This window comes from Ochotona curzoniae, unplaced genomic scaffold (assembly GCF_017591425.1).
Source record: "Ochotona curzoniae isolate NIBS_2020 unplaced genomic scaffold, NIBS_Ocur_1.0 scaffold_4683, whole genome shotgun sequence".
NCBI classification, from domain to species: Eukaryota; Metazoa; Chordata; class Mammalia; order Lagomorpha; family Ochotonidae; genus Ochotona; species Ochotona curzoniae.
Window position 1 is genome coordinate 3,655,704 of NW_024467121.1, and position 14,900 is coordinate 3,670,603.

General features: G+C 36.0%; 1 protein-coding gene across 3 annotated transcripts in view; it reads left to right on the plus strand.

The window, feature by feature from the left end:
- The window catches only part of SLC39A12 (solute carrier family 39 member 12), a 59,657-nt gene extending 45,094 nt beyond the window's left edge, over positions 1-14,563 (plus strand). For all 3 annotated transcript variants that reach the window (XM_040967992.1, XM_040967993.1, XM_040967994.1), the window contains one exon: positions 14,143-14,563. In XM_040967992.1, coding sequence (XP_040823926.1) covers positions 14,143-14,271 — 129 coding nt within the window. In that variant the 3' untranslated portion in view covers positions 14,272-14,563. The remainder of the gene's footprint in view (positions 1-14,142) is intronic.
- The last annotated feature ends 337 nt before the right edge of the window (positions 14,564-14,900 follow it).

Below are 14,900 nucleotides of genomic sequence, written 5' to 3' on the forward strand. Positions count from 1 at the left end.
TGCGGTGAAAGATGGATCTGAGATACCATAATGTCAACACCTTTCGCCACTCAGATAGGCCCCTGCCCTCAGTTCCTTTTTTAAAATATATTTTTATTTTGAATTTTGAATTATGTGGTACAATTTCATATAGACTGGGGTTCCCCCCAAACCCTCACCCCCCAACAGATTTTCCCCATTTTACTACAATAGTGTAGCCTTTCATAAGGAATCATAATTCCATTAGTCTCTTATTTAAGTGTACCCCAACATAGTTGGTACAATGTCAGACAGTCCAGCATCCCATTGTCTACACATGTCCACCAGTTTCATTGGGAATTCATCTTTTACCTGGAAGTAGGGATGCATGTTGCGTTATTCCTCCACATCTGGATATGGTAGACCCCAGTACCCCATCACTGTACATTCCATAATTTAGAAGCCATGAAGCAAGATCAACAACTGGTATGAGTTAGAACAACAGCCACAACAACAACAACAAATTACAGCACCATGAAAAAAATGCGCCACTGAGTAAACACATATGAGTGACAAAAAGGAAACACAGAAGTCTCTTGGGAAAAATGATGCCACCTTGTAACCCATGAGTCAGTGGTGAATTTGACAAGAGAAAAGGAATTATTTGGAATAAACAAAACTGAAATCAGAAACATCAAAACACATGGGATACTGCCAAAAAAGCAAGCAAACAAAAAACAGTATTATCAGATTATTAAAGTTACACTTTCCATGTTGTTTTCCTTAAATAAGAATGTATGATATTTGTTCTTTTGTGATTGACTCATTTCTCTGATCATAATGGTCTCTAGTTGGGACCACCTGGTTGTAAATGGCATAATTTCATTCTTCTTAATAGCTGACTAATATTCCATTGAGTAGATGTACCACAGTTTCTTTAACCACTTTTCCTTGGACACATATCTGGATTGTTTCCATGTCTTTGCTATTGTAGATTGTGCCCTCATTTCCTTTTAAACTTTGCCTATTTCAAAGCTCCTTTAATGATGGTAGACTTCTAAAACTCTACAAAAAACTTAATGCAAAATACGAAATAGTAAAGCAAGCACCAAACCCTGCTGGTATTGATGCCATTATTGGAAAGTTGTCATATCTGACCTCTGGCACCCAACCATTACATATATTTTTATTTAAAAAAATCATTTATTTGAAAGACAGAATTACAGAGAGAGGGAAAACAGAGAATAAGATTCTCCATCTCCTGGTTCACTCCCCAAATAGCCATAGTTGCAGGAGCTGCGCCAATCCAAAGCCAAGAACTTCTTTCTGGTCTCCCACATGGGTGCATGGGCCCAAAAACTTAAACTGTCCTCCACTGCTTTTCTATGCCATGAATCAGGGAACTGGATCAGAGGTGGAACAGCTGGCATGTGAACTGGAGCTCATATGGGATGCTGGTACCATAGGAACCCGCTTAGCCTATAGTACTGACTTACTGCCCGCCCCCCTTTAAAAAATATTTTTATTTAATTACTGATTTATTTTTATTTGAAAGAGTTAGGAGGAGAGAAGTAGATTCCATCAACTGGTTCACTCCTCTAAATGACCACAATGGCTGGGAGTGCATCAGTCCGAGTCAGGAGCCTGGACCTTCTTCTAGGGGCCAAACATTTGGGCCATCCTCCGTTATTTTCCCAGGTATATTAGCAGGGAGCTGAATTAGAATTGGAACATCCAAGACTTGATCCAGCACCCACATGGGGTGATGTCATCTAAGCCAGAGGTTTAGCCTGCTGAACTGTGGTGCCAGCCCCACCCAATCTTGATCCTTATCACCTCTAGGAACCTTTTGGCTGACCATGTTTCTTTGCCTTGCAGGGCAAAACAGATGTCACTGAGAAGTTTAGTGGTTTTTTCTCAAGGCAGCTACATTTCCTCTACTTGCCCGTTCACCATTGTTCTCACATATCAAAGCACCAAGAGATGCTACAAGTAATACCCCTGTATTTACATGTATTTCTTCTTGTCCCTTGGTGCAGTAGCAATCCTAAGTGCTCATGCTAATCTGTAGCAATGATTACTGCCAATACGGTAACATTTTTGTTGCTGTAAGTTGATCCACTGTTATAAGGAGCCACAAATGACCAGGTGGTAGCAATAGCTTCAGGTTCACTGGCAAAGTCATTTCATTTCCTGATGCATTTTCCCTAAGAACAGGAGCTGTAATCAGATACTACTTAAATTTACAAGAACAGGAAATATAAGTTCCACAACTGAAAAAAAAAAAAACAAGCAATGGCTATTTGTTAATGTTTTATGATTTATTTATTTGTTCTGTTGTAATATCTATTTTTTTCCACTTTATGTCTAATTTTCTGTTCTTGCTTTTTGAGGTATAATGGTATGTTTGTAAGATTTAAGATGTAGAGAGAGTATGTGCACATGCTTTCATCTGCTGTTTCGCTCACTGAATGCTCAACAGCCAGGGCCAGACTAGGGCTGATGCTGGAGTACCCAGTTCAAGCCACATGTCTCATGTGACTAGCAGGAACTCAGCTACTGGGACTTTTGTCCCTGTTTCCCGGTGGTAAGGAACTGGAGTCAGGAGTCAGAGCTAGGTATCAAACCTTGGGACTTTGATAGGGTATATGATTGTCCTAAATTCTGGACCCAATGTCTGCCTTTTCTGATGTAAAATTTCTCTATTATTTGCACTTTGACCTATAAATCTCTCTGGAAATGTAGTGTATATATTTTAATATGTTGATGTTTTAATTCTCATCATTTAAAAATACCATTACATTCTCATGTAATTATTTTGTTTTTGACATTTGAGTTATGTAACAGTGTGTCATCTAATCAGTACTTGGAACATTTAAATATTTGTTATTTTAGTTTGGTTTTTTCATTGACCATCTATTTTATTTTAATCATTTTAAAATCTTTGGGATTTATTTGAACACCCAGCATTTTAAAAATATGTGGTTTGTCTTGGTGATATTTTCATATGTGTTTGATATGTATAAGAGGTTGGTTATAGGATTCTGTGGATATCTTTTTCAGCAGGTTGGTTAACAGTGTGGGTCATATTTTCAAATTCTATACTGATTTATTGTTCTGTTTGATTTTTAAAAATATCAACACAGACTGGGGATTTTTGTCTGTGTCTTAGTCATGCCCATTTGGCTTCACGTCATTAAAGCTTCTACTTGATGCATGTGAATTAGAGGTTGTATGGGTCATTTTGGGCTAATATAATAAAAAATATCATATAGTAAAGTAGCTAGAGCAACAAAAGGTTCTTTATTGTCAGGAGATGGGAAACTCTGAGATCAAAGTCCTGGCTGATGTTGTTCCTTGGCGAGGGCTTTCTTCTTGGTTTGTAGACAGTTTTTAAAATTATGTCTGCACAGGGTGATGATGATGGCAAGATAACAGGAAGGAAGGGCAAGATCTCACACCTCTTTCCATAAATACACCAGTCCCACCATGAGAACCCCACTCTTATAGCCCAAAACCTTCCCAGTGATCCAATTTTCAAATATCTCCATAGTGGGACTTGGAGGTGCAACATGGTGTTGTGCATAGACACAGGCATTCAGCTGTCAGCATGGTGGTCATATCATCTTGCTAAAACCTTCTTTATGTTTGAACTGCTGGTCTTACAGTCTCATTTATCTGAGATTAATATGGTCATATCTCATTTCCTTTTAATATTGGGGTTTTTTTAGATCCTCTCATTCCTTGCTTTTGTTTACACAGACTGTAATGTCCATCATTTATTGTTCCACTTGTCATTTTTTTAAGTGACTGGTAGAGTCTAGATAGAGCATTTCAAGTGGGTTCTTATGGGAAATGTGTCTGATGCAATGTGCAATCCTTGTAATTAATAGATTGATAACTACATATGCTATACATGTGTCCTTTTATGGAAGGCAAAGTAAAGACTATGACACATTAAAGTAAAATGAAGTCAAACTCAACTGGCCCTTCCATGTGCTCTGAACGCAAGGTGGTTAGGGAGATCTCTGCTCATCTTTCCACCTCGTTACTACATGATTTTCTGGATCTCTCAGCTTTTTCTTTGAACGTTTTGGGACATTGCATGATAGCATCTATTCCTTTTCATCACCCTCGTACATGTTACTCCCACCTTATGTCACTCACATGATAGTGAGTCAGGAACCAACGAGAATAAAGAGCAATCACTTAGAGCATAATAGTGATCTCCATTCTCCTGGAAAGGGTCTCCTGAAAAAGATATCACAGCCAGATTTTTGCTTCAAGCAGGTTCCATTTTCCAGGTAATTCTCAACTATATCCTGCCTGTATGAAGGATAGAATAAATTATATTTTGAATTTGGACTTATGAGCCTTTTAAACCAAAGATGTAAAAATAGAATCCATGTGCTAAACCTAGTCAGTAACTAGAATTGTCTGTCCAGAGGAAGTGTTTATATGCTTCTTTACAGCTGTGAGAGTTCAACAGAACAGCTTCAAGGCAGTGCACTAGGTGAGAATAGCGTGAATTGACCCAAAGAACAGCCACCTTGTCAGCCAAGTTTCTCCTGTTCAATTTCATGACTATAAAATCAAACTAAATTAGAATCCTGCACTGTTTCGGTCACTAATTTTCTTTCCCCCTCTGCATCATTCTTTCTTATCTTTCAACTTCATAAATTCAGTGGAGTCTTAGAGAACCCTAGAGAAGTCCGGTGTAACTTAGTCAATAATCTGCAATCACCAAGTTGAGTCTAAGTAAGTTTGGTAAATAACTTAGCAGTTTTTGGACTTACCAAGTAATTAGTAAGCCAACCTTTCTTCAAAGGTCAATATCTAGATGTAATCCCTTTAAGCATTATTCTTCCATAGGCAAGGGATATTTTGTTTGAAAAAAAAACATGCAGAAGAAGTTTAAATACATCTTTGTTTTCAAAAATTATTTTGTAGTACTTGCTGTATCATAACTCTAAGTACAATTGGCATTTTAAATATGGAGGAAGAAATGATTAGCATTTAAAAATCCACTCAGGCAGCAAAATTAGTATAATTTAACATCGACAATTATTTTTTAAGAAAAGAAAGAAACATGAATCACTCTTATCACCAACTTTGAAAGATTTCCATTCTTTTTCTGTAAAAAGCAAAGACTACCATTAGAAAATTTCTACTGAGAAAATGATGAGTAGACCACCTCTGAATTTGAACTCTCTGCCATTAAAAAATGATCACTAGAAATGTTTGCATTTTTCAGCACTGTGTGTCTCTTTTCTTGTAGCTCGTTTCTCAAGCTATGTACAATATACTTCTTCCAAAGTAACTATTTCTAAGGAAAATGCTAAAGTTGTCTGAGGGTGTTTCTGCTGAACTGTACAGTTAAGAATTTGTCTAGGGGCCCAGTGTGATATCCTAGTGGCTAAAATCTTGGCTTGCATGCTCCAGGATGCCATATGGACATCAATTCGTGTCCTGTCTGATCCACTTCCCATGCAGCTCCCTGCTTGTGGACTGACAAAGTGGTAGAGGATATCCCAAAGCCTTGGGTTTCTGCACCTGTGTGGGAGACTAGGAAGAAGCTCCTGGCTCAGGATCAGCTCAGCTCAGGCCATTGGGCCACTTGGGGAATAACTAGTAGATGGAAGATCTTTCTGTCTCTCCTTCTCTGTAAATCTGCCTTTAAATATAAATAAATAAATCTTTAAAAAAATGATTTTTCTAACCAAATTCATCTTCCACCACAAAACCAGGGAAGTGACTTGTTAAGCCCAGATTAAGTGGATATCACGCTGGGCCCCTAGACAAATTTTTAACTGGAAATAGTGGTCTTACCCACTTTCCCATAGCCCTTGTACCTTTTTACCCTAGTTAACAATGTAAAGGTTGCCAAAATATGTATAAACTAATCTCTGTGGATAGGCAGCCTTTTCCAATCAGGTCTTGTCAGAGTAGTTAGGTCCCTTAAAAAGGAGATTAAATTTCCCTCCACCCTGCTAATAACACATAGGCCAAAGCAATCCAAAATAAAAAACAATGTAGTCTATTTTTAAAATTATTTCTAACTCCCCTGAAGTGGGTTATTTTATGGTTATTAATTTAGTCTGAGAGCTGAGTTTTTGCTGTAGGACATAGCAATCCTAACATAACCTAGAACTTCATGTTTTTTAGTGGAAAGTAATGGCAATGGATCCATAACATGTGGCAAGTGACATCCTCTAAACAGTGCTTGTTATAATGTTACACTCAGCTCCAATGTTAAACAGTTAATCAAAGGACTGTGTTTCAAATCTTGGAGTATGTGTGTATTTGTTGTGATGACATAATTTATCCTTCTATACATTCTCAAGTGCATATTTCATTGACATTCACTCTGTTGTGCAACCATCACCACTCTCCATTCCCAGAACCTTTGCATCTTCCCAAACTCCAACTCTGTGCCTGTTCTACACTAACTCCCAATCACTCCCCTGCAGCCTCTAGAAGCCAAGAGTTGATTTCCTGTCTGTCTGTAAATTTAGCTACTGTCGTTACTGCATATAAGTGGAATTATAAAAATGTCATTTTATGTTTGGTTATTTCCCTTGGCATAATGTTCTCAAGAATCATGTCATCTGTTCAGCTTATGATGAGTGTTTCCACCCTTTTAAATTTAATTTTCATATGTGGTATCAGATAAGGATCCAATATTCTATCATCTGTGGTTTTATCATTTCCCCAACACAGATGACTGAAAGGATTATATTCCCTTATTGATGGTCTCCTTGGGGGACCATGTCAAAAATCGACCAAAGGCAGGTACAAGATCTTGTTTTGGGGCTCTCCCACTCTCCTGGTCTGTTTCTCTGCCTTTAAGCCAGTATGGCACTTACTTGATTATTGTAACTTTGTAGTCAATTTGAAATCAGAAAGTCTGAGATCTCCTATTCTGTTAAAAGATCATTGTGGCTATTCAGGGTTTCTTGATATTTTGTATGAATATTAGGTTGTAGTTATCTATTTCCAAGTAGGACTTTTGATAGACATTGTATTTAGTCCTTAGTGTTGATATCCTAACAACACTGTTTTCTGATCTGTGAACTAAGGAGCTTTGCCATTTATGTGTGTCTTTAATTTTTTTGAACAGTGTCTTTTTAAGTGTAAATGCTTTTACCTTCTTAGTTAGTGGTCTTAAATTAAGCATTTTATTGTTTTTAATTATTTTATAAATAGAAGGGTTTTTGCTTTTCATTATTTTTTCATAGAAATGCATCTGATTTTTTTTTGTGCTCACCTTGGATTTTCAACTTTGATGAGTTGTTTAGATTTTATTTTAATATCTTGGGAATGAAAACAAGGTATAGATAGTACCTAACAAATTATTATTTCATGGAAGAATATACCAGAAGCAATGTTTTTATAAATATAGTGTCATATTTACATGACCATTGTCTTTTCAGCATGTGCACACGCACACACACATATACACACAAGCACCCACACTCAGGATCATCTTCCGAAGAAAAAGGATTGAATATACCAAAGGAGAAAATAAGAAATAAAAAAATCTCTGATGTTTGGCAGAGTTCTTAGTATGAGAAAGCTGACATAATTTGGACTTTTGCTGTAGATTTTCTCCTTGAAAAATGTGTGAAGAAATTTATCAATGGGCAGAAAATAATGCCCTCAATTTTTTCTTGCAATATTATGCAAGGTTCTCAAAAATGCTTACATAAATAAATGAAAGATTCATTTACAAGTCAAAGGGTTCTGCATTAACTACAAAAACCCTTTTGTCTTTTCAAATTCACTAGGTACAGAAATGAGAGTTTAATTCATCCAGTCTTTGTGTTTTTTCTGTTCTTTAAATTTGTGATTAGAGAAACATGGATTGATGAGAAAAATTAGTAAAACAAAGCTGTACTGTCAAAAGGAATGAGGTCCGCTAAGATTCTCTAGTTCTAATTAACTAGCTCTTGTCAGTTGTTCACGCTGAGCCTATTGCAATTAGCCTTGCATACCTTGGCATTGGTTTCTACTATTGGGCTTATGCAGTTGTGCAGTTTTCTGAAGCTACCTGCTGTCTCCAATTTCTGGGGCAGTGATATGCTCTATGCTCTACCTTATTTGATATATCTAAGAAGAAGTAAGATAGAGTGGCAAGCCCTAAGCTTCTTACTTGCCAAATTGGAAATGAAAAGTCCTTGATAACCAGCTTTTTTAAAAAAAATCTCTATCTATCTATCTGTCTGTCTGTCTGTTTAATTATGCAATTCTATAGCCTCTGGGACCTTCCCTCCTCCCTCCCCAAGTCCCTTCTCTCCACTGATTTCCTGTATATTATTACAGTAGTATAGTCCTTCAAAAACAGTCATATCCATCATTCTGCTATTTAAGTGTATTCTGACATTGTAGATATGGACAATGACAGAGAATCCATTTTCCTATTGTCAAGATATATTTAACAGTCTCATTGGGAGTCCATCTTTGATTTGGAAGTAAAGATGCATACTGGTTTGTATTTTCACATATCAATATGATGGTCTCTATTATATTGTTCCTCTAGATGACTATATGTGCATGTATGTTTATTTATATATCTATTGATCTTGTATTTTGCGTGAAGTTTGCCTTATATCAGAGAGAACCTAAGGTATTTGGATATTTTGGAGATTGCCTTGTTTCACTGAGCATAATGGTCTTTAGCTAGGACCATTTTGCTACTACTGGTAGGATTTCATTCTTTTTTAATGGCTAAGTAGTATTCCATGCAGTAGATGTCCCACAGTTTCTTTATCTACTCCTCCTTTGATGGGTATTTGGGTTGTTTCCATGTCTTTACTATTTTAGATTGTGCTGCTGTAAATATAGGAGTACAGGTCATTCTGCATATGAGAAAATTGCAATCTGCCTATGAAATCTAAAATCTGATAATCAACTTTTAAATGTTCGGTTTGCATATGCAAATAGGGAACTGCAAATTTGCAATCCAATGGGTTAAATGCATGCTTCTCTTATGTTCTTCCTTTTTGTGCCTTTTTCAGGGAAAAATAAAACATTTGTGAATGTGACACAGATACAAGAGTTTACTTTGCAAGTGCCACTAAGAAAGTAAGCCTAATTAGAACAGCCTCCAAAAAAATTTTTGAGTTTTCTTTGTCACCGTATTTCTTGCTTCATGGTGCACAAAAGGTTTTAGGGCCCCCTCTTGTAAAGAAGACTGCATAAATCAGTTACCAAGGGAGCTTCATAAATGAAAAAAAGTCATTCCTCAATTATGCCATTCCTGAGAGACAAATTCTTGAAATGCAACTTTAGCTTCATAGAGACATTGCCAAATGTCTTCCACAAACTAATATTGTAACTTTTCGATAATAACAAGCCTTTGACCTCCTTACCTTAGAGACGATGGTGTTAATGTTTTTTTGGAATGTACATTTATAAATCATGAATGAAGGTAAATACTGATCTTTAATAGCATCAAGAAGAAGCCCATTACAGATTCCGAATGGAAGTAGACAGATTTTGATTAACACAAGAGTCTGAAGCTCAGATGTGCCAGAAATTGAGAAAGAATTTGTTCCAGAGCAGGTCTTGTTGATTCATCTTTGTGACATGTCTTCCAAAGTATGTGATCTTCACATGATACCTAATGCTGACATAGGTCTACTTTGTTTTCTGGTATTTTGCATAAGCATTCATCTGAAAGATTCAGCTTAATTGGGAACACTGTTAAGGGGACTGACTCAAGTTTAAAATATTTACTTCATATGACTTTCTGAAATGCTTAAAGATCTCTCTTATCAGTTAATTTATCAGTTACCATTGTGACTACATCTGAATTAAATAACATGTAGAACATGTAGTACTATAATCTGGGGTCAGGCATGAGCAATATATAGACTCTGGTGCATTTTAAGTGATATATTATTTTGTCTTGATTTAAAATTTTAAAAATTTAAGATTTATTTGTTTTTATCAGAAAGGCAGATTTACAGAGAGAAGGAGAGACAGAGACAAAGGTCTTAAATCCAATGGTTCTCTCCCCAACTGGCCACTATGGCCTGAGCTGAATTCCAAAGCCAGAAGCCAGGAGCTTCTTCTGGGTCTCCCACATGGGTACACAGTCCCAATGCCTTGGGCCATGCACTACTGTTTCCTCGGGCCACAAAGAGGGAGCTGGATGGGAAGTAGAGCAGCCAGAATACAATTGGTGCCCATAAGGGATCCCAGCACATGCAAGGTGAGACTGTAGCCTCTAGGCCATTGCAGGAGCCCATAAAAGAAAAAAAAAAAAATCTTAACAATGGCAAACTAAAGGGCTGATTTTTTTTTCCAGAAAATGATAACTTTTTTACTCCCAACTTGGCATCTGTTTGGGTCCCATGAGATAGATGGTACTTTAAAAAAATTGCTTTCCTACTTCAAGATTTCCAAGTTTCTAGCTGAAATCTAAGAACAAGTGTCTCTTGCTCTCTGGGGAAGTCTCCTTTGCTAATTTCTTCTGATCTTTTACTTCAGTGTTAATACTCTGTTCTCTATGCATCATTTCAACTCCTCTAGTCTTGGGACATAAATCAAGCTCTGAAAAATTGCTTAATAACAGAATTCAGGTGCCTAAGGAAAAGAGGAGTAGTTCTCCTAAGAGACAGAAAAGATGGTGAAATTTAAACTCTGTTCTGGAATTTTGAAGGAAAAACAATATACATTTTCATGAAAATGACTTCATATGGGACTATATTTTCCTTAAAAATTTATTGGCACAAATTGTGAAATATGTTGGTAGATGCAGAGGAGGTAAAAACTGTAATCATATATGGTTTGAGTTTTGGAATTTTGTACTAATATCTTTTGGATAGGACTTTATAATATTTTGATTCATACAGGAGTGTTCAAAATGTTCATGGGAAATGAGAGCAAATACCTGCATAGTTTTTTTTCTTCAAGTACATTTCTAAATAATTTTTGATGATTCTTCTTAGACATGGATTTGAAATATTTTTTTCTACATAGAATTTAAATACTTTTTCCTACCAAAATGAGCTTGTCCTTTAAGTCCATTTCCACGAACTTTTTGTAGCAACCTTGTAATTAAGACATATTAAAATTCATGTTCAGCCACAATCGTGTTAAACAGATTCAACTATTAAAAGCAAATTTAGCTGGTTTATTTTGTTAAATAAGATAGTTTATATGTAGATATGGAATTTTGAGATAGGCCACTCAATTAAAATTGAAGTCTCCATTTACAACTCCTTTGCCATTATACACTATTGATTTTTATTGTTTACACATATCTATGAACAAATTTTGTTTCCACAGCTTTTTTCCAAATATTGTTTGTCTTAAGAAACACAGCATCAAAATTGTTATGTTTTATAAGACAACATGCTATTAATATATTGTTTTATGAAGTTTGTCATATTTTCATCACCTGATTTGGACACTCTTAGCATGAGAGTTTGCCATATTTCCAGTTCAGCTGAAAGGCCTTGGCTAAAATACAATAAATTTCAGACACACGGTCTTTGTAGCTGTGTGTGAGTCCAATATAGCAATGAGCTGACCTGATTTCTTGTTCTCATTCTGGTATCATTTCTATGAAGAATCTCCAAAAAGTTCATGAAAATTGAATATTATGCAAAAACTCTGTGGATTTCAAAAATTCTTCATTAAAATGAACTTACCTTTTAAATCCATTTTATCATGAACTTTGTGAAATTCTGTTGCATGTAATTGTGGGTGAGTTGGATAGACCTGGAAAGAGTTAATATTATTTCTCCTACAAGTTTGTGAGCAATAAAGAAGTGGGGGTAGATGTCCACAGTCCTTGGGCCCTGGTATCCTGGCTCGTATCTGGCTGCTGTGTTCAATGGGGAAGTGAACCAAAACATGGAAGATCTTCCCCACACCCCCACCTTCCTTCTTTCTTGTGTGTGTGTGTGTGTGTGTGTGTGTGTGTGTGTGTGTGAGCGCACATGCATTTCCCTCTATTTCTCTTCCCTTCAAATAAACACATTTTTAATTTAGGTTCATTAGGATCTTAATGATTTGGAAATTTGTCACAGATTCTATATATTGATCCAGGATCATTACCTCCAGCATACAGCTATCCTGTTAGAACTGTTTTTCTCTGTAATAATTCACTGAAAACCATCGTGATGGTTCAGTAGATTTTTCATACTTTGCCATTAAAGTGTCTCTAAAAGCTACTTTTTATTTATTTATTTTTAAAGAAGCCACTCTTATCCAAGGCAAATGACAGCCAGGTAGGGACTGTGGAGTTAGGCCATGCTGTCCAATCCCGCACGTGTTGTGAATGATAACTATCCTGCTTGGCAAGGGAAGTGATGCAATGTCCTATCCCAGTGCTCGGAAATAGTTAACCAAAGACGGAACTCCCAAGTGACCACAGATGCTATGATTATATCTGCTATGCAGTTATTCAGATAGAAAGAAATTACCTGTGCTGTCTCAACTTGAGTAAGCCATTCAAAACTGTTTATCAAGTTATTGATAAAGATACTGGGAAACTCCAATGCATGGATCTTATTGAGCCTTCAAAACTACCATCAAGTACAAAGTCTTTGAGAACAAAACTCTCCCTTCCCCCACACAGATAAACTTGAGTGTAACCTAGAACAATGCCAAGTTCACTGTAGATGTTGGATTAATATTAAGATATTACAAACCAAAACAGTCTTATTAATAGAATGACAGATGTTCATTCACCAAGTAGAAAAAATGAGGAAAGTTTATCATAAACTCATTGTTAATTGTATGAACAACTTGCTGTAGCTATATCCGATTAAAATATTGTAGAAATATATACACACAATGTGTAAAATATATACAGGTTCCTTTTGCCAATTCACTTTACACATTTGGTAACAGGTTATGTTTATCCTTATTTTGTAAATCCCTTCAAAGTATTATTTTAAAATTAAATTCGAGAATCATACAGGGTTTCTGTAAGAGTATATTTACAAACGGCATGAAGAAGTGTAACAACCATCTGGATCCTGCCTCATCTTTAGTTCCCTGTTACGCACTGGATGTGGGACAGCAGGTCACAGTAATCCCATGGGGGTTATCTCATAAGGATAACCCAAGAAGAGGGAAAAATGTCTATTCCCAGCACACCCACATAGATTCAGGATGCTGCTCTACTACAGCCATTTTAAAAAGATACTCACCTGTGTTTTCATTGTGTTGAATCTAAATCCGTTGACTGGTTTATGTATGATATTTTTCTTATTTTTATTTTTTGGTAGGTAGGTAAAATAATTCCTTAGTTCTTGACCAGAGGTGATTTTTATCTTTCAAGGAGCATGTGACAATGTCTGAAGGCAGCTAGGGACAGAATAACAACTAATATCTAGTAGAATCAACAGAAACTCCTGAACATCCTAGCTTAGACAGGAGGTGACTTGCTGCAAAGAATTTTCTAGCTTGAAAAGCAAATGTGAAATGAATTAGAAGCATCTATTGTAAAAACAGTCGATGACCTTCCCAGGGTGGGGAATTTAAAGCCATGCGAGGCAGAAACGCAGTGGAGCACTTCAGATAGAGGATTCTTAAATGGTCTTAAGGCATTCCAAAAATGCGCAGTGGTTTCTACTCATGTATCCCACCATAAAATGGAGCCGTAGGAAATGATGTCCTTGCTGTCCTAAAGGTCAGGAGGAACTTGGTTCTATCTTTGAAAAGTTTATACTCCTAGATGACGCTACTTCAAAATGTTTATGGAAAGTGGAATGAAAAGATGTTTCTGTAAAATTTTTTAATCCCTTGATAAGTTTTTTCCTATATTTGTTTCATGAACCTTTTGAAAAACTTTTATATGCCTTGTAACAATTAGCCATTTAGTGGTTCCTTCAAGTTAATAGAACAAAAATACTTCTCATGTATTATTTATCTCATGTTGAAACATTTTTTTTTAAAAACAAAAGAATTGGACCTCATTTAATAGCTATCTAATGTGAAGATTTCCATCAATGCTAGGATTCTTTTAACCACACTTAAATGGCTTAACTAAGTTTATATTTCAAAATTGTGGGCAAAATAGGTAGTAAGCATGTTGTAACTGTTAGGGAGAATTTTAAAGGTTATTAAGTTCTGAAGAACATGCTCTCTCATGTTTTCCCACCAAGCTTTTCCCAGCAGTTGAATATATCTGGCTCTTATTCTGGTTCTTTATTCTTTTTTTAGCTTCCTGAAATGACTCATGTTCAAACACGACGACCCTGGATGATGTTTCTCCTACAGAACTTTGGATTGATCCTAGGTTGGCTTTCTCTCTTCCTCTTGGCTATATATGAACAAAATATCAAACTGTAAGTTAGGACTCTCAGAATCCTTTAAACATGAATTTTTATAGAATGGTTGTATTTCAGTGATTTGTAAGCGGAGTATTTTTATCTGAGGCATAGTATGTATCGTTGACTTCATTAACTTATTAATTTATAATGAAAATTGGGTTTTGAAAATATATCAAAGTCAGGCTGACCTGACTTTGCACTTAACTAAAATTTTGTTTGATGTTTTCAGCACCTTTCTGAAACACATACCTTTTGTTTTAATCATTAGTAAATTCTGAATTAATCCTAGTGAAACCAGTGGTATTATTTTTCCTCACATAGAATGTTTATGGTATTTGAAATGAACAGATGCTGTACAGTTAAATTAGCCGCAACTGTGATGTCAATAATATACTTCTTTTCTGTGAGCTTACAAACCATAAGCAAAAATAAATTATAAACAATGCAATAAAGTTTCATCTAATGTGATGATTGGTCTCCCACTCTGTTCCAGAAGGTCAGATCTTAAGACATTTCTTTTTAAAAATTTTTGATGTATTTTTGTTGGAAAGGTAGGTTAGGTATACAAAGAGAAGGAGAGACAGAGAGAAAGATCCTGTATTTGCTGGTTCACTCCCCAAGTGGCCGCAGCAGCTAGAGCTGAGCTGA